General features: G+C 42.6%; 1 protein-coding gene across 1 annotated transcript in view; it reads right to left on the bottom strand.

Annotated features, from left to right (window-relative positions):
* LOC128430401 (dachshund homolog 2) overlaps positions 1-27,638 on the bottom strand; it is a 57,016-nt gene that overhangs the window by 20,326 nt on the left and 9,052 nt on the right. Inside the window, exon 2 of the mRNA XM_053416445.1 lies at positions 2,345-2,460. Within this exon, the coding sequence (XP_053272420.1) occupies positions 2,345-2,460 (116 nt within the window). The remainder of the gene's footprint in view (positions 1-2,344; positions 2,461-27,638) is intronic.

Below are 27,638 nucleotides of genomic sequence, written 5' to 3'. Positions count from 1 at the left end.
CTAATGGGCGATCATAAGTGAGCAAATGTTTTCTCTGGGTTCCACTAATGTTCAACAAACACACACATTTCTGTGCACACACACATCAGGTGTGTGTGTCTGTGTGTGTGTGTGTCATTAGTATGCCACAGTGAGCTGTGTCCATATGTCACTAAACACAACCATGTTTTATTTATCCTGGAGAGAGAGAAGGAGGCAAACGTTCACTGTCAAGGGTATAGAGCGAGGGAGGGAGGGAAGGAAGGATGGAGGGACTAAGTGAGAACTTGAGAGAGAGGTGAGAAGAGGCAAAGTGGGTAAGATGGAGGAGAGATGAAAATTAATAGAAGGAGGGATAAAGAAGGAGAGGAGGACAGGAAAGAGGCGAGGAAGTTTAGAGAGGGGCAAAATGGTAGGTGACAGGTTTTAAAGGAAAGGAAGGAAGGGAATAGAAGAGGAGGGAGGGGAGCAAGAGAGAGAAAGATGACAGGGGAGAAGTTAGGAATCAAGAGATGGGGGGAAGGAGAGAAAGAAGAAATGGAAAGGAGGAAAGAAAAAGAAAGGAGAGAGAGGAGTAAGGAAAGGGGGAAAAGGGAGGAACGAAGGAGAGAGAGAAAGTGTGGAGGTGCTAGGACTCAAAGAGAAAAACAGGGGGAGAATGAGCGAAGGGAGGGAGGAGAGGAGAGGAAAGGAAGGAAGAGAGATAAGGAGAAAGGGGAGGAAGGAGAAAAAGAAAGGAATTCAGCAAGTGAAAAGTTAGGGATGGAGGAGAGGAAGGAGAGAGAAGAAGGAAGGAGGGAGGTATAGAGGCAACAAGGGGAAATAGGTAAAATAACAGTGAGGGATGAGAGTAAAGAGGTAAAGAAAGATGGAAGGAGGAGGGAGAAAAAATTAAAAGGGATTAAGGGAAGAAAGAAGAGGAAGGATGGAGGGAACAACGGGTAAGAGAAAGAGAAAATGAGGAACGAAAGGAGGAAGTAAAGTACGACAAGAGAGCGCAAAAAAGAGGTAGAAAGATCAATTGAGGAAGAAGGATGAGAAGAAAGGATAAAGAGAGAGAGGGAGAAAGAAAGGAGGAAAGGAAGAACTGTTTTAGGAAAGAGGAGAAAACTGAGGAATAGGAAGAACATAAAAGAGAGAAGGAAGGAAAGGAGGAGGAAGATGGAGGGACGGTTAGAGCACATGGAGAGAAGGAAGAAGGAGGGAAGAAAAGAAGGAGGGGAGGGAAAGAGGAGGGAGGGATGGACAGATGGAGGAGTAGGACCCCAGAGACGTGTCATTCATCACACCACCATGCAGTCTGCACTCGTTCACCCTCTCTCTCTCTTTCTCTGCAGATCTTCTTCTTCTCTCCTTCTTTACTAGAAAGACATATTTACTTCCTTTCCATCTACCACTCATTCATTCATTCATTTTCTTTTTCATCCCTCCATCCCTCTGTTACACTTCCAGATTTTAAATTTGTCTCCTCCTTGCTCCATTTCTCATCTCTCCGTCCCTCCATCCCTCAGCATCTCTCCCTCTCTTTTTCTCGCTGGCACTCGTTTTTAGGTTTCATCATCTCCTCTGGCGACATCCCTCCTTTTTCCTCTCTCCATTTTTCACTCTCACTTTTCTTTGCTCCCTCCATTTTCACTTTCTGCAAAAAGGAAAAATATCTCCTCCTCCTCCTTTCTTTTATAATCTGTATAATCTTTCATATAATGTACGATGAAGGGATGAGAATGAGGGATGGAAAAGAGAGAGATGGACAGTAGCCAGGAAGAAGAGAGATGGGGGGGTAGGCAAGATAGGATGCCTGAGAAAGGAGGGAAAGAGGGATGCAAGAGGATGGAAGGTCACATCAAGAGAGGAAATGAGGATGGGAGAGGAGGAGAGGAGATAAGAGAAGATGAAACCCGGCGTCAGGAGAGGAGACAACAAAGAAGGAGGCAAGGAGAGGAAAGTGGAAGAAAGGAAATTATGGAACGAGACCGATGACGGATGAGAGAAGAACCCTCCTCTCCTCTTCCATCCTCTTTTCTTCTTCTTTTCTTCCCTCTCTTCTTTGATCACACAGTGATCTTCAATATAATACATACTATACTTTCTCAAACTTCTAAAAACCTCTACTGACATTGATGTAAGGGTATAATTATTATTATGGTCAATTGTAAAGTCAAAAACACAATTAATGAAAATAAATTAAGTTTTGTTTCTCATTATTTGACATGTACGAGGTCTGAGAGTCGAAGCTGAGGGCAGAGAGCGCCCACAGAGCGTTCCCTGCTGCGGGAGAACGAGTGGAAGCGGAAGACGAGGAAGAAAGACTTGAGAGTGAGAGAGCAGAGGAAGAATAAACGGAAGAAGAGGACGTCTCTGTTACCGGTGTGTGACAGCAGGTTGGGGGACAGAAGGCCGGGGAGGCCCGGGTGCAGCAGCCTGGGGCTTTCCTGGATCCCTGCACCAGCACAGCGCTTCGGAGGACGGCCCGGACGAGAGCTGCAGGGGGAGAGAGAGAGAGAGAGAGGGAGAGGGGGGGGGGTGAGTTACTGTGACACAGAAACAGATTCAAAGAGACGACGACACCTCGATATCATGGCTGTTATCAGCAGCGTGTGTGTGTGTGTGTCTGTCAATCACAACCATAAACAAACGACTGACGACACTCTGAGTGACAGACGCTCCGATCAGACTCAGTTCAGCTACAGTTGAAAAAGCTCACTCTGCTCTGATTGGCCGGCTGGTCCACGCTTGTTGTGATTGGTCAACCAGCTCCAGTGCGAACAGGAAACGTCGGCCTCCGCTCTCACTTTATCTGGGACGGGTTTTTTTATACGCTTTTCGTGTTTCCTCTAAAGTCATAGGTAAAGTTATTGAATACAATATGCTAATATTTACTATTATGGTCAAAGGCAGAGACTGAAGCTTCAAGTATATTTTATTAAACACATATTTAATCTCCTGTCACCTCTGAGATTTATTCCAGAAGAATAAGAACGACCTTGAGTGCTCAACGCATCGTTAACGCTTAAATAACTTCCTGAGACAAGCTGCGTATTATTTGAACGTGAATTTTAATGATTAATAAAGACAAATTCCACCAGATTGTTATTCCTGGCCGTGAAGAGGGTGGACAGCAGCTTTTAGAATTTAACGAGGATGATTTATTTATAATTTCCTCAAAAGTTTCCAAGAAATTATTAAAGTGAAAATATCAGAACATTCAGGGGGAAAATAGTTTAAAAAAAATAATAAATCCAAATACTTTTTAAACAGGAAATGAAAACAATAATTTTTCTTTTCTTTTTTTTGAGAATCTGTTTAAAATATAAAATGAGGAACAAACGAGGTTTGACCGCAGCTGAACACTGATGTAAAACAGCATCGCTCACAAACAGGACGAGCACAGAAAACATGTTGTACAAGTGCAAGCCAGTCAAACACACACACACACACACACACACACACGCTCGCTCACACACACACACACACACACACACACACACACACACACACACACACACACACACACACACACACCTCCTCGTTCCTGTCGCACACAGTGCACATACATGTATTATGCATGTGCACGTAGGCATAAATAAACACACTCAAACCCGAGAATACAGTAACTGCACATGTGCAACAAAACATAAAGGAAGAGCGCACACACACACACACACACACACACACACAGAGGAGGTGTGCATGCAGGCCAACTCTCTGCAGGGTGGCTCGGTAACAGATGGCCGTCCAAAGTCATTTACACCTAGAGAGAGAGGGGGGGGGGGGCGACTTCACCACAGAGTCACCACGTCAGAGGAGAACAGAACAGAACGGAAGATTGATAAAACATTTTTTTGGTGCAGATCCAGGTTTTTTTTAATCACTTTTTTTGTTTTATTGTGAGAAAGGACATTTGGCAATATTTTTTCTCAGAAAATATTGTTTCAAATTTACTGTGACAAATCAGATTCATGACGTAGAGATCGTTGAGTTTGTACAATTTAATGCAGATTAACACACCAATAGATTCCTTTCTTTTTATTTTCTATTATAAGACTTAAATTGTAATAGAGCCACCGAGCTAGCTACAGTTTTTAATTTCAATTTAAAATTTAAGGCATAAAGCTGATGGTTGGTTGGTGTTAAGATCTGAGTGAAATTTAGATAGTATTGATGCTAAATCAGCCGTTTTTCCAATCTGCAAATGTTCAGTTCTATAATGGAATGTTCAACAGGTAAAGCAACAGCAACTAAGAGGGAGGGGCCTAAAGAAGGGTCGGTTACTATTTAATAATATCAGATATTCAGTTTTCTCCTCAGATTCTGTTTCAGAAACTTGGACTTTGAATTTCTGCTGCTATTGAGTACCGAGCGGACACCGTGAGAAAGTTTCCATTTGACTTTCTAACGTGAAATATCACCAACGAGCTGAGAAACGCTAAACAACCAATGAGCAGGTCTTCTGAGGCGCTGAAAGAACAGGAAGTGGCAGAACAGTGAAGAAGAAAAAGAAGTGTTTTCATGGAATACTTCAAAGACGTGGTCTCGTGTGTCTGTAAATAAAGTTTTCAAATACATCTGATTGGGTTTTTCCTCAAATGCTCTAACAAGCACTAGATTTATTATTATTTATTTGTAAATAATAATTATTGGCAATATTGTGGTTTTAGTTTCCTCCAAAGTATTGATGGATAGAATAGAAGAGAATAGACGTTGGTCTTTTCAGGATCTTGTGTGTAAGTGTCAGATCCCACTGGGAGGGACAGAGGGAGGACGAACGTGTGTTAAAAAAAATAGATGTGGAGGAAAAGCGTCTGAAAATGTTTTGGGGTGTGATTCTGTACGTGAGAAAAACACACACACACACACATAGACAGACACACACACACACAGACATTGAGTGAGACAGAGAGAGGGCGAGCGAGAGAAGCAGAGGAGCATGAAGAAATGAAAACATGAACTTTCACTTTTCCTCTGAACTCTGCTTCACCTCTCCCTCTCTTTCTCCCTCCATCACACACAGACACACACATGCGTGAACACACACATACACGCACCATTACAATAAACACACTGTCCTCTCTCTTTTCATTATACACACACAGACACACACACACACACACACACACACACACAGGTGTTAGCATTCAAACCTTAAAGCCTTTCCATCAACAAGCCTCCGCTACTTTCATCCCCCACATACACACAATGGATACATGTTACAGTACCAGGTGTGTGTGTGTTTGTTCATCTGCATCCACCCGTACATAAACAACACAACATTATGATGTGTGTGTGTGTGTGTGTGTGTGTGAGTGTGTGTCCACGTGAATCCATGCCATGTGCGTTGGTGTGTGTGTAAAGGACACATGATATCACCTTCTCATTAGCCTTACAGTTCTTTGTTCAGAGTAATGACTGCAGTGTGTGTGTGTGTGAGAGAGTGTGTGTGTGTGTGTGTGTGTGTGTGTGTGTGTGTGTGTGTGTGTGTGTGTGTGTGAGTGTGTGTGAGTGTGTGTGTGTGTGAGTGTGAGAGAGAGAGTGTGTGTGTGTGTGTGTGTGTGTGTGTGTGTCCCGTAGGTTTGCCATATGTTGGGCATTAATCCTCGTCAACGGTCCACTCTCTCTTTACTGCACCGAGCACAGGAACAAAGAGCAGGTCACACACACATACATGTCATACACACACACAGACACACACACACACACACACACACACACACACAATGACCTACATTCATTTGTTAACCCTTCACCTTGACTACATTCAGACCCTTAAATAGAAACAAATCCACTCATCGTCCTCCGGCTCATTTCTTCACCTGAACACTTCACTTCTACGTGAATCACTGCAGAAGAGCTAAAGCGTTGACCTTTGACCCTCCGGCCTTTTGTTTGTTGATCATTCTTCAGGTGACCGACACTTCAAACACAAGCACATTAACAGGAAACACGACTGCGAGAGCTACACAACTCACTGCTGCTGTGACTGTGTTCCCGTTGTGCGGCTGTTTGCATTTGTGTTGCTGCTTCTACATTCGTATTTTTCATTAATGCGCTTGTGTGCGACGTCTCGGCCACTGTAGGTTCTAGTCCTGTCACTTTTTCCCGCCAAAAAATAAAGTTTGGACGAATTTAACACATCACGCAACTGGTTCAAATGTTTACGAACAACTGAGCCCACAGGTTTATTGTCGTTAAACAGTTTTATCTTTCGGTTTCTTGACGCAAAAACGTTCTTAGATGCCACAACAGAGCGAACCAGCAGGCCAATCAGAGCAGACTGGGTTTTATCAGGAGGGGGGGGGTCTTAAAGAGACAGTGGTGTTTGAGACAGAGGCTGAAAAGAGGAGCTGCAGCGATGGACAGCATGTTGTGTGTTGTCTGATTTGAATTCAAGGCCCGAGGAGTGAACACGGTGTAGATATAGAATCAGTAGATTTCCCTTCAGGATGTGTCACAGAGGAGAACACAGGGCTCATACAGCGTGTTGATGTTTGTTTACTGTAATCATAACGATGTCTCCCGATTAAAGAGGAAATTATTTATCGTTGTTAATTAAAATGAGACTCGGCGGCTTTGAGATGTTTGCTGATTAAGCACTTTTTCCTTTTTGACGACCTTTTAATTGGGTAGGAACAAAAAAATTAAAATTAAAGAGGCTGCGAGCAGAAAACATGATGCTGACATTTCACACACACACACACACACACACACACACACACACACACACACACACACACACTCACAGACACACACACACCGATCTGATGAGCCACCTTGAAGTAAGTCTTCCCACTTTGACACTCGCCTGTCGTCCCAAATGGCCGTTTCTATGGCGACAGAGCCTTGATCAATACTCCGTCATTGGCGCTGATGGCCGGTCAGGGTCGGTCACGCACACAAACGCACACACACACACACACACACAGACACACAAACAGGCATGGCGGTGAATAAGCACGGACTTGCTCACACATTTGACAGATTGATTTAGCTCAGAACGTGCACCGGTGACACACACACATACAGACAAACACACACACACACACACACACACACACACACACACACACACACACACACACACACACACACACACACACACACACACACACACACACACACACACACACACACACACACAGACACACAGTAGTTTATCAAGGCCCGATGCGGTCAATACGTGGAGTAGAGCGAGGGGTCAACCCTCTTTGGGTAAAATCTTTCATCTTCCTCTCCCTCTCGTCTTTTATCTCTCCATCAATCCGCTGATCCATCTCTCCTCAGTGTTTCTTCTTCTTCTTCTTCTTCTTCTTCTTCTTCTTCTTCTTCTTCTGTTATTCTTCTTCTTCTTCCCTCCTTTGTCTTTTAATGTTTCACCTCAATCATCTGGATATTGATAATTCGTCTTGAATTCATTTGGTTCCTTTTCCATTTTTTACCCGATAAAAGTGTGTAAGCATTGACTTTTACATTTCTTTACTTCTATACATTATAAGTGATTTATTTCTTTAACTCTCGTTTTATTTTACTTCAATAGTTATGCATATTTTTTATACTTGTATGTGTTGTTGGGATATATATTTTCAATTTGCACTTTAAGATGTATGATTAATGTGTTTAAGATCTTTGGTTTGTGTCATTTTTGTATCTTCTTTCATTTTATAGCTTTATAATGTGATGAGTGACGGATTAAAGGTTCATCAGAAGTTTCTGATCGTCATCGTCATGTTTTTAACTCTAGACAGATATGTCGCGGTTGCAGCCATTTTATATTTCACTGCACTGATGTCAACATAAAGCTAATAAAATACTAATAAAAACTAATTTGAATGATAATTTAAAAAAGGCCTTCTACGTGTCTCCTTCGCCTTTGAATATATTTATTTAATTCTCCTCGTTTCCACTTGAGTCACTTTTAATATTTTCAAAAACATACCCCTCCATTTTCTGCTCCAGCGCCACTTGTCTTTTTTATCTATTGCTCCATTAATCTGCCCATCCCTCCATCTCTTTTGTCTCCCTCCTCCTCTCCCCCTCTCCTCCTCCGTCCTCCCCCCACCTGAGGTCAAATGATGATGTAAAAAAAAGAAGAAGAAAAAAAAAATCACCCTATCGATTACTCGCTCCTTCTTTCATCTTTTCGTTTCTCTTTCCTTCTTTCTCTCTCTCTCTCTCTCTCTCTGGCGGAGGAGAGGTCGAGGCCTTCTTCACCTCCACCTCCCTCTGTCTGTTTTCTGTCTCCTCTCATCTGTCGGCCGTCATAAATCGTGTCAGAGTCGTACATCCTCTCTCGATGTGTGTGTGTTTGTGTGTGTGTTTGTGTGTGTGTGTGTGTCTTTACTCTTTGTTTGTAGCAGAACAATCTATTCTTTTTAAAGAGACACCAGAGAAATGGGATATATGTCTGTACACACACACACACACACACACAGACACACACACACAGACACACACACAGCGGCGTCATAATCATGGACACTCATGGATTCACAGAGCGAACGGGAGAAGAGAAAGAGAGTGAGACAGATAGATAGAGAGCAAGGAAAGAGAGAGAGAGAGATTGATGTTTACTCCTCTGGGCTTCCGTCTCTTTGATTGGACAGATGAATGACTTCATTGTGTGTGTCTGTGTGTGTGTCTGTGTGTGTTTGTGTGTGCTCATCTCTCCCTCTTTTTTCTGTCTCTCTGTATATCAGAAGACGGAGAGAAGACGAGGAAGTAAAGAAAGGAGAGAGAGAGACAGATGTAGAGAGAGCTTTGCCAATAATAAGTATTGATTGATAAGAGAAGTAGAGCGAGAATAATAAGGGAGGAAAAAAAAAATCACCTTAAAACACAGAACGGAGGGAAACAGGAAAACTCCATCGATTAACTGACGGCACTTCTCTCCTCCGTCCATCCCTTGCTTTCTCTCCTCCGTCCATTTAGCTGTTGCCTCATTTCTTCTCTCGCTCGCCGAGTGAAGTTACTGTTCATCTTTCTACACCCTGACTTCCATCCATCTATCACTCACCTATCCATCCCTTTATCCATCCATCCGGTTATCTCTTTATTCTCCCACCCATCCCTCCTTTCATTCATCCATCAACTGTATGAATCTATCCGCGTATTCCTCATCCATCCTTCCATCCATCTTCATATCCATGAATCTATTTATCTTTCTACATTCTATCTATCCCTCTCTTTATATCTCTCTCTTTCTTTCTTTCCTTCTTTCTTTCAGCTCCTCTCTCTCTCTCCAGAGGAACAGGTGTGCACTGGGACAAGAGACAAAAACACTCCTGCATTTTTAACCAGCGCCTATTAAATATTAAACACCACACACACACACACTCACACACTCACACACACACTCGGAGCGACGCACAATCGCTGACGAGACAAGTTATACAGGTCGATGGACTAACGTGTGTCTGCCTGTCTGCGTGAGTGTGTGTGCGTGAGTGTGTGTGTGTGTGTGTGTGTGTGTGATGGCTTTAAGAGTCATTACCTTACTTCCTAGGCATGTGGGCACACACACACACACATACACACACACACACACACACACACACAGGGGCAGGGATAATTCATACAAGCATACAAGGTTCTCTCACATGTTACCATTTAAGAGGTAAAACTATAACAGACTCCATGTTTTCTCTCCCTCTCTCTCTCTCTCTCTCTCTCTCGGTCAGTCTCCCTCTTCCTCTCCCTCCCTCCATCTCTCCCTCCGTCTCTTTGAAGTGCTCCATAACAAACTATAACAACAGGAAGTTTTCAATGCGCCACATTGAGAAGGAATGTCCCATATGGTATGAGAGAGAGGGAGGGACGGGGGAGGGAGAGAACCACGGAGGGAGGGAGGATTAGATAGGTGGATAGACGGATAGATAGATAGATAGATAGATAGATAGATAGATAGATAAAAAGATAGATAGAGAGATAGATAGATAGTTGATAGATAGAGGATGATGATGCTTTCTTCTGGCTCCGCCCCCTACATGTGTAAAATTTTAGCCAAGACACAAACAGGAAAAGTGCTTGTAAAGAACGTCTAGGCCCGTTGTCATACAAATGTAATGTAACTGACTTCGTAGCTTCTATTATCACAAGATTCAAAAATCAAACGCTAGCTCACCAGCAGTAGGATGGAATATCGTGAAACAGTCGGAAAGTCGCGACATGGTCAGGCTCATTTGTGCTCAACCTAACATGACATGTTGGACACTTCTTGGGGGGGGGGGCACCGACATTATTTCAAACCTGTGAAAATGGCGTTGGAGAAAAGAGCAAATGTTGCGATCGTTTTTTTCCGACAACGCACGGCGGCCATGTTTGATTTGAGTTCTTATTGTGTTACGTCTCCGATTTTTGGTCTTTTCCTCTGGAGGAAAACGTGACGAGGAGCGAAATGGCAGCGAAGGAGGGATGAAGGTAATGAGGAGGGACGTGAGACACAAGAGCGAGGGAGGGGAGAGGAGAAGAGGAGTGTGGGAGGCGAGAAAAACAGAAAAGAAGGAGAAAGGGAGGGTAGTTAAGAGAAAGAAAAGACGTGGCCCTAACCTTCATCCGATCAATTACGCCACCCTCTTCTCCCCCCCCCCCCCGCCATCCCTCCATCTTTTCTCAACTGTAGTTAATTTTCTGCACCTCCGACTCCTCATCCCTCAGCTCCGTCCATCCCCCTCTCTCTTCCTTCTTTTACCTGTCCTTACCTCCCTCCCTCTTTCTATCAATCTCTTTCTCCCCCTCTCCATCTCTCTCTCTCTCTCTCTGCAGTTAAGTCAGTGTAATGTAAATGATGTGCCATCGATCGCCCCTGACAGTGCAAGGACGCTCACCTCTTCTCCTCCTCCTCCTCCTCTTCTTCTTCTTCATCGTCCTGTCATCTCTCTCTCTCGCTCTCTTCACACCCCCCCATCTCTCTCTTCACACCCCCCTCACTCTCTCATTCTCTCACTCCTCGGCCGCTCTTCCCTCCATCTAACATCTTTTTCTCTCTCTCTCACTTTCCTCCCATGTCTCTCTCCCTTGCTCGCCCGCTGCCTCCCACGCCTGTCATCTTTCATCTCTCCCTCTCCCTTCATTTTACTCTCTCTCTATCACCGGCCATCATTTATGTCTCTCTCTCTTCCTCCTCCATTGTTCTTTCCCAGCATCTGCTCTCTCTTTCTACCTCTACCATCTTTTATCTCCGTCTCTTTTCATTTCTCCTCTTGTCTTTCCGTCTCTTTCCCTCTGTTTGCCGTCTCAGGTCTCTGCCGTCCATCTTTCACCGGCTAGTTGCGTTTAAAGGATTTAAACACGAAACCTGATACGTTAACTTACATCCAGGTCGTTTTCAGGAGCGCACTTAAAATAAAAATAAATTATGACACGTACTTCCTGTCGTCATCACCTGTGTGGGCTGCGTCCACCTGTACTTGACTCTGATTGGTTTGTAGACGGCTGTCCGTGAAGTGTTCATTTGGTTGCGATGGTTACATCATTATGGTATTACTACTAGCATCAGCACTTTCAGGTACTACAGTACTCCACAGTACTACAGTACTCCACAGTTCTACAGTACTGATGTTTAGGTTCAGACTAAACTGAAAGTCTGAAGGTTCTGAACCAAACAAGGTGAGAAAGTGACCTAGTTGTGCACCAGCTAAATGGCTCATTTAGGCTTAATTAATTAAAAGTAATTATAAAAACCAAAGTAGCCGAAGATAAGTCAATTTCAAAAATGTATTTATTATTTATTTATCTCTGTTTTTGTTAGACTGACATTTAAAAAAAACATAAATAAATAGAGTGTCGGAGAAAAACGTCACATTTGAGAAGCTGAGACCAGTGAGTATTTGACATCTCTACTTTCATTGTTTAATTATTTTTTTAAGAATTATTATTAATTTTCTGTTGAATGACAAATCAATCAATCAACTAATCAATCAATATTTGTTGTTGTTATTAATAAACTGACATTTGCTTCTACTTCCTCTATAAGCTCGCCTCTTCCTCTCGTTTTCATCTTCCTCCCTTTCTCCCACCTCATGTTTTCCTTCGTCCTCTGTCCCTCCTCTCTCTCTCTCTCTCTCTCTCCATCTCTCTTGTCACCGCGTGTCCTCCTTAGTTCCTCCCTCCTTCCTCCCTTTCTCCTTCATCCTACTCCCTTGTTCCTCTCTTCGTATCCAAACAGAGGACACAGACAATCCAATAAACGCCCTGGCTCTCAACAGCTGGAGTGTGTGTGTGTGTGTGTGTGTGTGTGTGTGTGTGTGTGTGTGTGTGTGTGTGTGTGTGTGTGTGTGTGTGTCAGCAAAGTGTGGAGTCAGCAGAAAACGAGGATGACACCCTCAGCGCCGGACAGGAATGTCACAGAAAAAAACAGAGGAGAAAAAAAGACATGAAGAAATAAAGAAAGAGAGAGAGAGAGAGAGGGTGCAAAGAGAGAGAGGGAAGACAGATGGGAGAGATCGAGTGAGGAAGGACATGAGAGAGAGAGAGAGAGAGAGAGAGAGAGAGAGAAAAAAGAAGAAGAAAACTCCGGGGACTTAGAATGACACATGCGGTATTACTCACCGTCCTCATACATCAAACACACACACACACACTCACTTCTTGTTGTGCACAAACACAAGGACATGAAAAGACGATACATCTCCGGCTCTTCATCCTGACATTAAAACCAACTTTGTTTTTTAACCTAAAAATATTAAACTTCAGAGGAAACGAGAGCGACCTCAGAAATATAAGTAAATATTTGGTCGCGGCTTTGACTCCATCGTCCTACGTCCGACTGTGAGATGTTCGTAAAGTTAACCTCGGACAAAATCTAGCATCTCACAATTACAGTTACTGACGATAAAAAAAATCTGCGTCTGAGTCGACATGTTCCCCTCCTGGCCACACGGGGGCAGTAGCACACAGTTAGGGGGTTTTCGAAAATAAGACGTCCGACTGTTTTTCTTCCAATTTTCAGCGTGAAACGTTTAGTGCGAACAAAACCCTGTTTGACACGTAAACTGGGTTTTTCAAATTTCAACCGCACATGGTATAAATCCAACCACACACACACACACACACACACACACACACACACACACACACACACACATCGAGTGAGAAGCTAAGCCTGGATCCTACAATAAGTCCAGTTTTATGACTAGTGTATAACACCAACAGCTGAATCAATATTAGTTTACACTGGGTCACAGTGGACAGACACACACACGCACACACACACATACACACAGTGTTCTTTCCTTTCATAAACACACAATCTCCCAGAATATATTATTATTGCAGATTCACACACACACACACACACACACACGGATTAGCTTTTATTCTATTACACCCTCGTGGTAGGTCGACTTGGCCATGTAAGGCAATACACACACACACAAACACACACACACACACACACGGACAGACACACACAGTTAACACAGTTAGCCATTACAGAAGTGATAACAGTAATGTAATAAAAACACACACACACACACACTGAGCTGGTTATTATAAAAAATGATAAACATTCAAAGAGTTGTAAAGTTTTACAGTGATGAACTAACATATCAACTTTATTAACGGCCGACTGTCGTCGTTCTCGGGCCGACGCTCCGATTTTAACGCTCCCATTTAAACCATTTTAATTCCCCCCCGTTTTCCCTCTTTTACAACAGCTGATACAGAGTCAGAAGCATTAAACTGCTTTATGGTGACAAAGTGACTTTAAGTGCAGAGTTTCAGAGTTGGACGTCTTTCAGCAGCGGGGACGCCGGAGGAGGGAGGGGGACGAGGGGGACGGGGGGGGGAAATCAATAGTTTCTATTCATAATCACAGAAAGCTGACGGCTTATCTGCAGAACTGAAACAGGCGGAGCTATTTAGAGGATCTGCTGTGCTGGGAAAAAAGTTCAGGGTTTAATTTGAGAGGTTTAAACTCATTTAAAGGTCAAACAATCTGAAACTATTGTTAAAACGAGGTCTGCGACTTTGTTTGAGGATGTTTACGTTAAACAAGAGATGAGTGAGACGGAGAATAAACGACTGTACGTTAAAACAGACGTAGACTCCCGGGTCTGGAAAGTGAAGCCGATGTGGGAGTGCCTGAAACTGTATTCTCTTTAATGACCAGCAGAGGGCGACTCCAAAATCTAATCCTCGATACCGCTGCGCCACTTCTGAGCAGACTGACTCCAAATGACGTCAAAATGGCGGCGCCTGTATCCAAGATAGCATCCATCTTTAGTTCCATTGTGTGTTATTCCATTTAAATTATTTCTATTCATGTTTTATTCTTTTTTATCTGGTTACATTTCTTGATCTTTAATAAGAAACACTGTGAGTTCGGTCTACGGTGGCCTGTAGGCGACACAACCAGAAAGAGGGAGAAGTCATCCGGTTAATTAGAGAGAAGAAGCGTCCAGTGAGGAGGTAATATATCACCGCTCTAACTACTGGAACAATAAAACTGCTTTGTCATTTGATTTTGTTTGTTCTTGGCACGGGGACAGGAGCTTTTCATGCGTCGGACTGTTGGTTAAATATTCATCCGGTGTTGTTGTTGGTGAGGGGCTGGTGCAGGGAGGTGAATGGGGGGGGGGGGGGGGGGGGGGGCGTCACAGAAAGTGACGCCACAAAACACCAGCTGGTGAAGCAATTATTGATCGGCTCTTATTGATCGGCGTCCAGCAGCCGGGATATCACGGCCCCTCTGATCAATCGCTTCATTTAAAGAAGAATTTATGACTTTACTTTCTCCGCGGGGCGAAAACATGGTTTTAATAGAACGTGAACGTGGACGTGTCGGAGGAGTTAATAAGGCCGTCAGTCGTGTTTGATTACAAGCTGTGGTTTTACGAGGCTGTTAACTCTGTTATCAGTCTATGGGACGAAGGAGGAGACGGAGATTTGACATATTACTGTTGTTGTTGGGTCACGTTGCCATTTCAAAGTACAGCGTCCACTCTGTTTGTGTCCGTCTGTCTTCATCTGTCGTTAAATCACCGTCTGAGCTAATTCTCGTTTGACGTCATTTCGTTACGACAAAATCATATTTTTTACGAAGAAAAAACAACGTCTGATAACGTGAGCGCCCCCTTCAGGTAAATCAATACTACCGAATAAAAAGGAAGAGGAACGTGTCATGGAGTCATTTGCTAAACTGCGTCATTTATTTTAGTCTAGTTTAGTTTATATTTTGGCAAAATATGGAAAAGCTGAATTAGCTGTTTGTCGCTTGTGTTTGAATTGAAATTATAAACCACAGACGATTGTCACTTATTAAAATTAGTTGAGTTTCTAAAGCATCTAAATATAAAGAACTTATATAAAACCCAAAAAACTCAGTCTTACGCTAATATATATATCTATAAGTCCATATCTATATACACTGATACGTGATGGGGATTTATATCTCTTTTTCTAAGATTAAATCAAAGACTTATTTCCAGGAGACGGCGCAAGAAATTATCAGGAAATCAACATGAATTTAAAATGAACATTTTAAAATCTAATTTAATAAAGCATTACCCAGTAAAGCACTGGCTCTGATGAAGGATACTGTAAAATATAAAATTATAATTTCATTAATCAGGAGATAGGGGAAGGATAATCTGATTAATGTATCTGCCGATCACAGCACTGACAAAAATAAATAATTGCTTCCGTTCTTCTAGTTATTGTAAAGTAATAAAACATATCGGAACGTTTCCACCTGTGTGAGAAAAGCCCGTTTTCATGTTGTCGACTGTTAAAGTCATAAAGAGAAGATTAACAGATCCTCTGCACAAAGACCTGGAGTCAAACGTGAGTCAAAGAGAAGCTGCTCGTTCTCCGGCTCCACTCACACTGAATAAATTAATTCACACTGACGCAACGCTTCATTTTCAGGGGCCACCCAAGAACATTATGCTCCAAAACACAATCTATTTAATACAAAATGACACCGTTCCTGCCATCAGGGGATTTCAGCAGGTCTCCGAACCACCAGCGTTGTCATTTTGAATTAAAGGACACAAGGTGAGCCGGAGCACGGGGGTGAGAGGAAATGAAAATGTGAGCGCGGTGTGTGTCGACTATTACTCTGTCGGTTATGAGCTTAACAGTTTCTCTGTTCTCAGACGTCAAGTGTGATGGTGGTGATACGAGTTTTTAACTGAACACGACCTCAGCGAATACAACACAAATATTACACAAGTTAGTAAAACAACAACGGTGACTGACTGGATTTGTGTTTTTCCAGATTCACGCACGTCACGTGTTAGAAACCTCGTCACCACTCGGGGGCTCTGGGCAGGTCTATCGTGAAAAAAGCTAAATTATAGAACTTTCAAAAGCTGAGGTTACAATTTTGAAAGAACAATTTACACTGTGAACACAAAGAAAAAAACACAAACAGAACAATAAGCGGGGGAGATTCGGCTCTGACGGCGTCATTTGCTGCACAAAACAGGAAAATGATCATTCGCCTGTGATTAACAGAAGGTTAACGCTGACTCCATTAAAAACCCAGATCTGAAGCTGACTCAGCAGAATCCAGGGAGCGCAGCGGACGGCTCCTAACGAGGCGGTTTATTAAAAAACAACGTTGGGTTTGTGAGGCTCGAGGCTGTGAAACGTAACCAGGCCATTTCTTCTTCTTCTTTTTTTTTTTTTTAACGGGCCGTCTGCTTCCAGGAAAGGGAATGACGGTCGGTGGCACTGAGAGATGATGTGTCACTGGTATTTACTGGAAACACCGGTGAACTCAGCCGCTCGTGTTCAGTCGAGGGGCCGAGACACAAACCAACACGGACGAGTTAATTCATGAGCGGATCAGAAAAGACGGACGGATCAAAAGATGAAGAGACACGAGACAAATGAAAGACGAGGAGAAAGAAAAACGTGAATTCCTCGTCTTTTAACACAGGCTCAGCAGTGTAACTAAGTACTTTACATACGGACAAGTTACTCAAGTACTTTTCTATCCATGTCCCACCTGCTAACATGGAGGAGGCTCAGTTTATGACCACCAGGGGGCAACACTTTCATATAATCAAAAATTTGCTCCAAATTTACCAACTACCGTCGTAAAGATACTGCTTTCACATCAATGCATAAGTATTAAAATCCTCACATACTAATATTTCATTTTTAGATATAAGAGCAGGACTTTTAATCGCAGTAAATATTATTTAAACTCTTTATATTATGTCTTTTATTCAAGTTAAAGATCTGAAGTCTTCTTCTTCCTCTGCAGAGTCTATGGAACTAAAAGGAAAATATGTGAAACCAGCACCGAGACGAATGAAATGATGTCAGTGTTTTAACAACGTCAACAAAGGGACAAGTCACTGACACTGAGGCCTGAAGCCGTAATGAAGATGATGATGATTATGATTATGATGATGATGATGTATTTCTATGATTTCACCGCAGGGAAGCTGCAGGTTAGATTGGCTCTGATCGGCGTGACTCAACCTTCCAGGAAAGGAGACGAGGACTTTGGACAAACAGTGAATCACATCAATCACTGGAAAAATAACTGGGTTCACTCGCTGTGTTCAGATCGGACACATTCAGATGTCTTTGAGATCCTGGATCAGCTGAGACCTTACAGAAAAACCTCAGAGTAACTGAACTGAAACGAGATCAAGACAATAATGATTTGATTAAGTCGTTAATTTTTTTATTAAAGTCTATTTCTAGCATCAGTAGCTCGGCGGAGGAGGTTATGTTTTCACCCCGCTCTGTTTGTTTGTGAACAGGATTACACAAAAAGTTGAGAAAGGATTTCCACAAAACTTTGAGAAAAAGGACGGAACTCGGACAAAAGACGACTCGTTAAAGTTTGGTGAAGAAGCAGAATAGATTGTTCACTTTCTTTAACATGGCGTCTTTCAAAATTTGTGTTTGTTTCTCAGAAAATAATACATAGACCTTCATTAAAAAAACTGATATTTATGAGTGTGTGTAATTTGGTGCAGATCCAAATACAAATCTGCGTCTAGTGCTTTTAAACGTGGTTTCACGAGGGGACTCTTGGGCCTAATTAATATTGTTTACCACCCACTCTTACCTAGAACTCAAAAACACATGTTTACAGTTGCATCACATCGTCAGTAACATACATGAAAACATCATGTTTAAGTTCAAAGATGAAGAATCCTCTTTGACTCTTCATCGTTTCCATTTAAAGCAGCTGCTTGTGAACTTGGTTTAAAATCATTTCCACTCATTTATACTTATAATTTTTATTTAGAATCTATTTAGAAAAGAAAAGTTATTGGTTAATTATTATTATGGCTGGAAATACAGTATGTGGTCTATAGGAGAGGGAGTGCAGTGGAATGTGGCAGTGGCTTTTGTAGGTCACCCCAAACAAAGCATAAGGGAGTGAACCACACACACCCCCACACACACTCACACACACTCACACACTACAGGCTGGCAGAGCTTCTGAACCCCCACAACTAATCTACAACCATCCCGTAAGGAAACAACACACTAATGAAACACACTCTCACACAGGTGCACAGTCAAGCTCCTTCTCACTTTTACTTACACACACAAACACACAGACACACACACACACACACTGAGGACGAGATCAAGAAGGAGTTCACATGAACAGGGAGGCCTGTGGTATTTGTTGGCCCTCAAGTGGGTCACACAATCATATCCACACACACACACACACACACACACACACACACACACACACACACACACACACACACACACACACACACACACACACACGACAAATAATCATGCAGCTTTCATCAAGGCAGGAAATGCTCCTTTTGAGCTCCATGTGTTTGAGTTAAAACTAGTTCACACAGACATAGACACACAACCAGACACAGACACACATATCACAGACAAACACACACTCCTGTTCTTTTGACATACCGAAACATTTGCAAGAAAAACAAGCCTCTGTGCTCCAAGAACTACAAACATGGTGGAGATTTTACAAATCCTGAAAGAATCCAAACAACAACAGTGGAAAGATTTGTCTCTCACACAAATGAGAGATAGAGCATGAAGAAAGAAGGGATGAGGAGAGGTAGTGAGGGAAGAGAGGAAAGGAAGAAAGAGGACAACTCAGGGGAAATAGTTAGGAAACAAGAAGGTGGGAATAACAAAAGGAAGGGTGGAAGGAAGGCAAAATAAAAAAAATCAAAAAGGAAGGAGAGAGCAGAGGATGATGGGAAGTAAAGACTGAGAGAAAAAGTGAAAACAGAGGTGGGGGGAGACAAGGGTGAATGAAATGATCTTGCAGTGAAGAAGAAAAGAAGAAGACAGAGATGTTTGACAGGCAAGAGAAATGGAGTGAGGGAGGAGAGAAAGAGGAGCAGTGGGAGGGAGTGATTAATGAACCAGGGAGGAGGAGAAAGAGAAGGAGAGAAAGATATTGTGTCTGTCCCTCTATTGTGGAGAACCAGGAGGAGAGAGAGAGAGAGAGAGAGAGAGAGAGAGAGAGAGAGAGAGAGAGAGAGTGAAAGAAAGAAAGAAAGAAAGAAAGAAAGAACATGAGGAAAAAGTGAAAGGTAGAACAAGAGAAAAATAATTAAAGCATAAACAAACAAGAAAGAAAAAGCAAGAGAAAGAAATAAAAAACAATAGAAAGAAGATGAGAAAGAAAGAAAGAAAGAAATTCCTTGCACTCAGACTCATTCGCAGTCATAAATCTCTTCTTCCTCTCGCTGAGGTCAAAGGTCACAGTGGAGATAACATCACTGTCGTCTGTGTTCGATAAAGCTTCGGCTGATTTGTCCTAAAAAAGAAAATGTTGTGAGTACGAAGCCAAGCTGTAGGAAAACCACACCCTGAGAGTGATTCAACGATAACTCCGCTGTGTTTTCTTAGTTTTCTGAAGTCGTTTCCTTCGGTTTCCCAGTCGTGACTTCTAAAAACACTGGATCTCCGACGGGAGTTCCTGATTGGACGGCTGGATGTCGGCCTCACAGGAGGCAGCTAATATTTGAGCTTTGTTTGTGTTGGGTGATATTTAGAGTGGAAGCAAAAATAAGGTGGAGGATAATCAAACTAAAATTAAAAACCTTACTGACTTAAATTAAAAAGTCCTGCTGGGTTGGAGGGAGTATATCAGGAGTCTCCTCCATGTTCTTAAACTGGACACAGCACATTTAGCCCAACACTGTGACCCAGGCTGAAGGAAATACCCTGGAGAAGATAGATGTTGCTCTATTTCAGGGTCTTGAGCCTCACGCTGTAAATAGATTTCCAGCCCATTTCCAGGGAAAACGCTGTGTCTATTAAATATTGAATATATTGAACCCTGACAGCAACAATTACAACAGATTATGATTTATGGTTACCAGCGTCTTTGTCCACTTTAGCTGAGTGAGTTGACTTTTTGGAAAAAGACACTTTTAAATGTCTCATGTAGATGGCAGCTCATTGAAATCGGAGTTCCTCAGGGCTCCTGCTTAAGACACTTCGTCTTGCGTAAAGTTTAAGCTTCAAATTCAAAATGCATCAAATTGGCCGACAGCTAAAAGAAAACATTGAAATAAGATCAAACAACAAAGAGTTTCACAAAGTATCCACCCGGCTGAACGTCCGACTATCTGTCTGCCCGTCTGTCCATCTATCTGTCCACCAGTGTATGTGTAGCCGTATTGTTGATGTTAACACAACCTCAGACAGACTAATAATGGAGCAGCTGGAGCATGAAATCACATAGAAAGACAGGGAGGGAGAGAGAGAGAGAGAGAGAGAGAGAGAGAGAGAGAGAGAGAGAGAGATAGAAAAAAGATGAGAGGACAGAGACAGATAATATGGGGACACAGAGAGAGACCGATAAAGAAAGAGGGGGATGAAATAGACAGACGTGATGATGTACAAGTACGGAAAGAACTGAAGACAGAGAAAAAAGAGGAATAAAAAGGAGTGAGAGGTTGGGGGTTTATGGCATGGGTGAGAGAATGACACAGGGTCACTATGAGAGAGAGACAGAGAGAGAGAGAGAGGGCGAGCGTGATAAAGAGAAAGAAGTGGGGGAGGGCGAGACACAGAGAGAAAGAAACAGACACCAAATTCATTGTTTTCATTGTCTAATTCGAACCACAGAAAGGGAGAGGATGGAGGGATGGGGGAGTGGAGGAGGGCGGAAGGCGGGGAGGAAGAGAGAGAGAGAAAAATGAGGAGGAACATGAGACGAGTTGAGAGATTCACACACATTCCTGCTTCGGTTCGAAAAGTGAGAGACTGAAAGTGAAACGAACCGAGCGGAGAAGTTCTGAATCCCCACTGTGACTTTCTAAACTTCCCCCTCACGGTGTTATAATTCAATTGGAGCCACATTAAGGTTCTTAGCATCTCAACAATCGTGTAACCAGCTTATCTGACTGGATTCAGTGTCACTCCCAATCAAATCTGCCTTTATAGGACGAAGTGAGAAACCTCAGTGTCAGGTTGCTCAGGGAGTGGTTCGGACCAATGACAGACTTGAATATGCAGGTTTAAAAATGATTTGTAGAAAATATTTATTTTGCATCCCTGGTTTTTTTTCATCCTGGATCCGCACCAGAATGAATGGGTTCTTAACCTAACCCAAACAAAAACCTTCCTGGTAATCTGTCTCGTTGTTTTTGCATAATCTTGTTCACAAACAAACAAACAAACGGACAAAACAAACCAAAATGCTTCAGAAGGAGTTTAAAACATCAACCTTTAAATGTTGATACATTAGAGATCAATCTTAATCTTAATCTGAGGGATCTTAACCGATGTAATCCGGATTCTTCCTCATCTTGGAGATCTCTCATCAGTGCATCTCCACTCTACACCGGGTCATCTCAGAGTTTCCATCTCTTTCCTCTCTTTCTAATATTCATAATCCTGTAAATGGAAACTTGACTGACAGGTGGTTGTCTCTCATGGAGTACAGCTGGCGACCGAGCAGCAGGTTCCAGGCTGGTGTCCGGCCCGTTTCCTGATGACCACTGTGTACTCTGCTGCCTCAGTCCCAGGCCGAGGCTAAATTTACTCCGTGTGGGTTACATGCTGGAAAGAAGGTTAAGAGCTCCTGATATAGGCTGCGTAAACACTCACAGACTTTATTTCTGCTCCGGGTGCACTGACTCTTTTTAAGAATGGTTTGCTGCTCTATTTATCCAGGAAAAATGTTTCATGAGCATGTTTACGCTCATTTTTAACGACTTCCTGTTGCACATTCTCACACTCCCACTCAGCCACAGAGCGCAGCCGACAGCACCGCGAGCTGGGGGGTCAACGGCTCGTACCACGGCACGTCGGGGGTGTTTATTAGGAAAGGAGAGGAAGTTTGTCTCAATTTGTTCCCGATCTGGATGTTCTGGTTTCTTATCAATGGCCTGATCCAACTGGCAGCACAGTCATTCTCCAAACTGCAGCTAAACATCACTCGTATCCATGTGAAGGAGTTCGTTCCACTGATGAACAGCTTCCTGTGGTTTAGGCTGTTTAGAGCACAACAAAAATTATGAGTTTAAAAAGCTCAAAATTATTTAAAAACACAAAGTTCAGCTGCAGCAAGTAAGAAACGCCTGTTTAAGGACACGTAGGGACACACCTGTTACTAATGCCCACGCTGCTCTCAGGTCTATGCTAAGCTATATCGTCGCTACTATCATAGCAGCTTCAGTAGCTAGCTGTGAGTTACAGATTATATGTTTTACCAATTATTAATATTTGCTTCTAAGATACCGAGATGTCAAACCTCCCGTGATGAGTCCTGGAGATTCTAACTTTGAACTGCTCAAAGTATGAAGTATTCCATGGTTCTGCTTTAATTAAAAATAACTGTCGATAAGATCTGAGCAATAACAAAATATGAATTATATGACACATAACACAGATTTTTACTGTAAAATCTGAATATATTGACAAATCCACAATATTTAACGACTATAAAACAAAAAGTAGAGATGTGATTACTAGTCAGGACGACAGGACAGTGACATAAAGGTGAGAACTGAGAGATAAAGTCGTATAATTTAAGTGGAAGCAAAACAAAATATAAATATTACATTCAGAGTCTGGGTGCACGGTCCCGACCAGACACACACTTCTCTCTCACACAGTAGTTGTTGCTTACATAGACGTTCTCTCTGTCCTGTAAACTGCAATAAGCCCAAACACACACACACAGACACACCGTAAATCTCACCATAATACGCCCTCCGAGTGTACGTGTGTGTGTGTGTGTGTGTGTGTGTGTTTTATAGGTGTTGTAAATTTGGCTGCCGGCGTTGTTTTTATCAGCATATTCGCAAGCTGTTTAGCCAACGGTGCAGATGTCACTGTTACGACCACACACACACACACACAAACACACACACAGCAAGCAAAGCAACACACGCATAAAGACGCTGCAGTGAAACATGTACACACAAACACACACAGGGGCATTTGACACTGTTTATACAGTGTGGTATGTGTGTATAATCCCATCTAAATTCACCTGTGTGTGTGTGTCTGTGTGTGTGTGCCTGGGTCACACACGTGCAAGCCGACTCACCACTTGGATCTGCCTGCGTAAGCCTGTACAATTTTGTGTGTGTGTTTTTAAACATATGCGTGTTTGGTGCGCACGCATGCAAGTGTGTGAAGGTCAGCACAAGAGTACGTGTGTGTGTGTGTGTGTGTGTGTGTGTGTGAGTTTTATTTGATTAATGCTGAGAACCGTGGAGTGTTTAGAAAGAGGTCGCGACCTTTCAGCTTCCATTCAATCAGACACGGGGAGAGAGAGAGAGAGAGAGAGAGAGAGAGAGAGAGAGAGAGAGAGAGAGAGAACCTCTGTCCTCTTTTTTTCTAACCTTGCTTTCTCTTCTGGCTTTTTCTTGCCCCTTGAGAATCTGATAAGCCTTAGTCAGCACACAGACACACACACACACACACACACACACACACACACACACAAACAAACACACATAAACACACACAAACACACACAAACACACACTCCAGATGCTAATGAACCGAGCTCCTTATTTACCTGAGACGCAGCGACCACACGTGAAAGTGTCTGGACACCAGCTTTTCATTTTGTTCCAAATTGGAGAAATTATGAATTCTTCGTCCGACAGCGTTAATGTTCCTCAACGTGATGATGCTGACATGCACGAGCATCATGGACAGGTTCAAATACACACTGGGGAATAATCGTGCTCTCGACTGATCCTTGAGACTAAATTATTTATTTTTTGATTAAGGATCCATCCACACGCCTACGTTTTAGTTTGAGGAGCTAAAACGTGGAAGTTTGTAAAAGCATCTGTTTGAGTCTGGAGAGGTGGAAACAGTTTGGATGTGGCCTCAGCTGCTGATTCTTATTTCCTGTGGAGTTAAGTTAATTGTTTGGCTTCAAACTCGTGGATCTGTGACTCTCACACAACCCACAGGACGGGTGGAGTCAGGTTTCCAGGTGTGACACCAGGTGTGACACCAGGTAGAAACCCCTTCACAGATGCTACAGCAGACTATCTCTCCTGGTTTCGGTTTTGAACGCCCGTCACATGTTCTTCTCGTGTGCCGTGTTAGCTCTCCCTCCGTCCCACATCCCCGTGTATTGTCTTTCTCTGAGTCAACACTTTCACCCCCCCCCCTTCCTTTTCTCCCATGTCATCTCTTTCCCTTCCTCCTCCGTCGCTCCCCCTCTATCAGTTAATTTGCTCTCTATCTCTCTCTCCTGTCTTTGAACCTCTCTTTTAGCCCCTGCGGCCCCAGCCAATTACACACTGTTTGTCCACCCGTTTTCAATAAAACACTGCCTCCCTCCCTCCCTCCCTCCATTCCTTCCCCTCCTTTTCTTCCTATTTTCCTCCCTCTCTCTCTCTCTCTCTCCACCTCCGTCCACCCCCAACTGCCTCCGTCCACTCCCGTCTTCCCTCTCCTCCACCTCCGCCCTCCCTTCCTTCTCTTTTTTCATTTTTAATTAACTTCTTTTGTAACTTGGACGCCCCCCCCCCCCCCCCCCCCCTTCCTCCTTCAACATGCCTCTTGCACTCCCACACTCACGCTTGTGTTTCTCATAAGCACACACACACACATACACACACCGACATGCACTGTGTGTGTGTGTGTGTGTGTGTGTGTGGAGTCAGCGCACGCAAACACACATGTAAACGCAGAGTTAAACATGCTATTTACATATCAATTACTGGCAGACACCGAATCAATGATTAATGGTTGCTCAGATTAGCGCCAGGCCGGCTAATTTAACCGCTATCTGCTGGTGGTTAACTGCCGTGTCCGACCAGTTCAACATCTCATACATTTAACTGAGATTTGAAGGGTTTCTTACTTTAGGTAAATAGATTCTGATGACGTTCGGTCTTTGAATCAAAGGCTGTGTCAGTTTGTATTAGCACCGCTCCTAGCTTAAATGCTATCTCCCGGGAAGCTTTTATACATTAAAATAAATCCCACCAGAGATTTCTGGGTCGCAAGAAGCAGAGAAAGAAGAAAAAGAAGATTTTATACATTGGATTATGTTTTATATAAAATTAGGTCAGTGGTTCTAAAGTAAAATGAATGGATTTATCAATTTATATTGTTCGATTGTGGTTGTTTGACTCCACATCTAGCCTGTTAGCTTAACTACTAACTGTGTTTGAAGTCAGATATGTCTGCAATATTAAATATTCTCCACCATTTTTACTATAACATCATAATGTTTGTTATTTTACTGGATAAAATTAGTAATCTAACTAATTTGAATAGTTTGTATTAGTTCGATTGATTTATTGTCGCTCTGGCTACGTGCTGAGCCTGTTAGCTTCTATCTGCTGATAAACAACATAGCACACATGGTTTATTAGCTTAAAATTAGCTTTTCCGAGAGGAAACTGTATTAAAATGTTACTTACTAAAAGTTGAATTAACTTAACGACGTTCGATTTTATCATCAATTAGAACTATTAATACATTTTACCTGTTAAATTGGGGTTGACACCGAGCCTGTTAGCTTAAACGCTAACCGTGAGAAGTCTCTTTTCTGAATGAATTCAAGATTGAGAATTAGATTTATATATATATTTTTACTTTAAGTGAACAGATACTAAAAAAGCACACGACCAGTTTAATAAATGAAAAACAGTCTCGTCCCAGTGAAAATCATTAAAAGTGGTCAAACTGGACCATTTGGCTTTTAAACACATCTACTAAACGAGAAGCTCGTATAAAGCGTCCGCCGTCGTAATTAAGAGCCAGTTAACGAACGAGCAGAGTGTCGGTCTCTGTGTGTAACAGCTCTTTATTTCACTGGGCTTTCATGTTACAGTATGTGGGTTTATTGGTTTGACTGGGCTTTTATGTCATGTTGCACTATGTGGTTTTACTGGCTTTAAGCTGCAGTTTATTTCACTTCATTATAATCCTGCAGCCCGTTCTTCACATGTTCTTCACATGTAGTCAGACAGAAGGACACGTTTTCCTCAGAGCTCGATGGCTCAAAGTTTCCACTGAGGACATTGTTAGACACCATGTTGTGCTCTGAACTTAGAATTGGTGATGATCTTGAGGAAGAAAAGAGTCGTGCATGGGTCTAAACTTTAAAAATGTTAAAAATGTGTTTAAACCATAACCTGCTTTTAATCATTTCATCTAATTATTTCTTGTATACTCTTGTATTGTTAAAGCTCTATAATTTTTCCCTACACTTGTGTAAAGGTACACCTGCAGGGTTTTACCTGACTATTAATCTTAAATGAAGGATAATCAGAATGAACTAGATCAATCAAATTACCACTACCTGAAAACTATTTTTAATATACTGCACGTAGAAATGAAATATTCAGGATGAGCGGTTTCTTGCAGTTGATTCTCGTCCCCGAAGCTTCTTGTGTGTGACTTTGACGAGGAGCTGAACGAGGCTCCCTCCATCCATCCTCACGTCTCTCTTCATACCTGTCCCTCTCTCTCTCTCTCTCTCTCTCTCTCTCTTAGAAAAAGGTGGAGCGTGATGATTTATCGGTGACACCAATACGTCAAAAATAGAAAAGAGAGGAAAAAAGAGGGTTGAGGTGAGAAGAGAACAAACTTAATAAATTAGAACGAGTGAGACAGAAAAACAAAACAAAAGACGAGAGGATGTTATGCAAACTAAGACCAAACTACAACAGTTGCGTTGACACGAACATGGACACACACACACACACACGCCGAGTTTTTGTTGTGTTGTTTTTTGACAGCGAAGCATGTATTGTTACATTGTTTCCTTTGAGTAGAAAATTACAGTGGACTGGGATCGCTTCAATGACAAGCTATGGAAAAGACAGCATGTATGCCTGCACACACACACACAAACAGACACACACACACACCATGCTGCTACTGAATGACAAGCTCATAGCAGCAAAACCAGTGTTTTCACAGATTCACATCAGGAACTCTCTCCCTGTCGCGAAGCTGCAAACCGACGACACAGTAAAGACATTTAACGGTTTAAAAACTGACCATAAATCCTATTTTATGTTAATCTGCAGTCCGGTGTTTTTAAAGGTGCACTATGGGAAACGATTCAGCCTCTTTAAAGAGGACGGCCTCTTGTTGGGGACTAATGTCTCCCGAGAAGTTTTTGTCGCAGCAGGACGGTGTTTATTGGATTAAAGCAGAAATCCCATAAACATCGTGAAAGGAAGATGTCGACCAGAGTGTGACTCACTGTGTTTACTCGTGTCTAAATTAACGATGGAGCT

Source organism: Pleuronectes platessa, chromosome 23, assembly GCF_947347685.1.
Source record: "Pleuronectes platessa chromosome 23, fPlePla1.1, whole genome shotgun sequence".
In the NCBI taxonomy this organism is placed as follows: Eukaryota; Metazoa; Chordata; class Actinopteri; order Pleuronectiformes; family Pleuronectidae; genus Pleuronectes; species Pleuronectes platessa.
The sequence above is the reverse complement of the archived record's forward strand: the minus strand, read 5'-3'. Positions and strand labels throughout refer to the sequence as shown.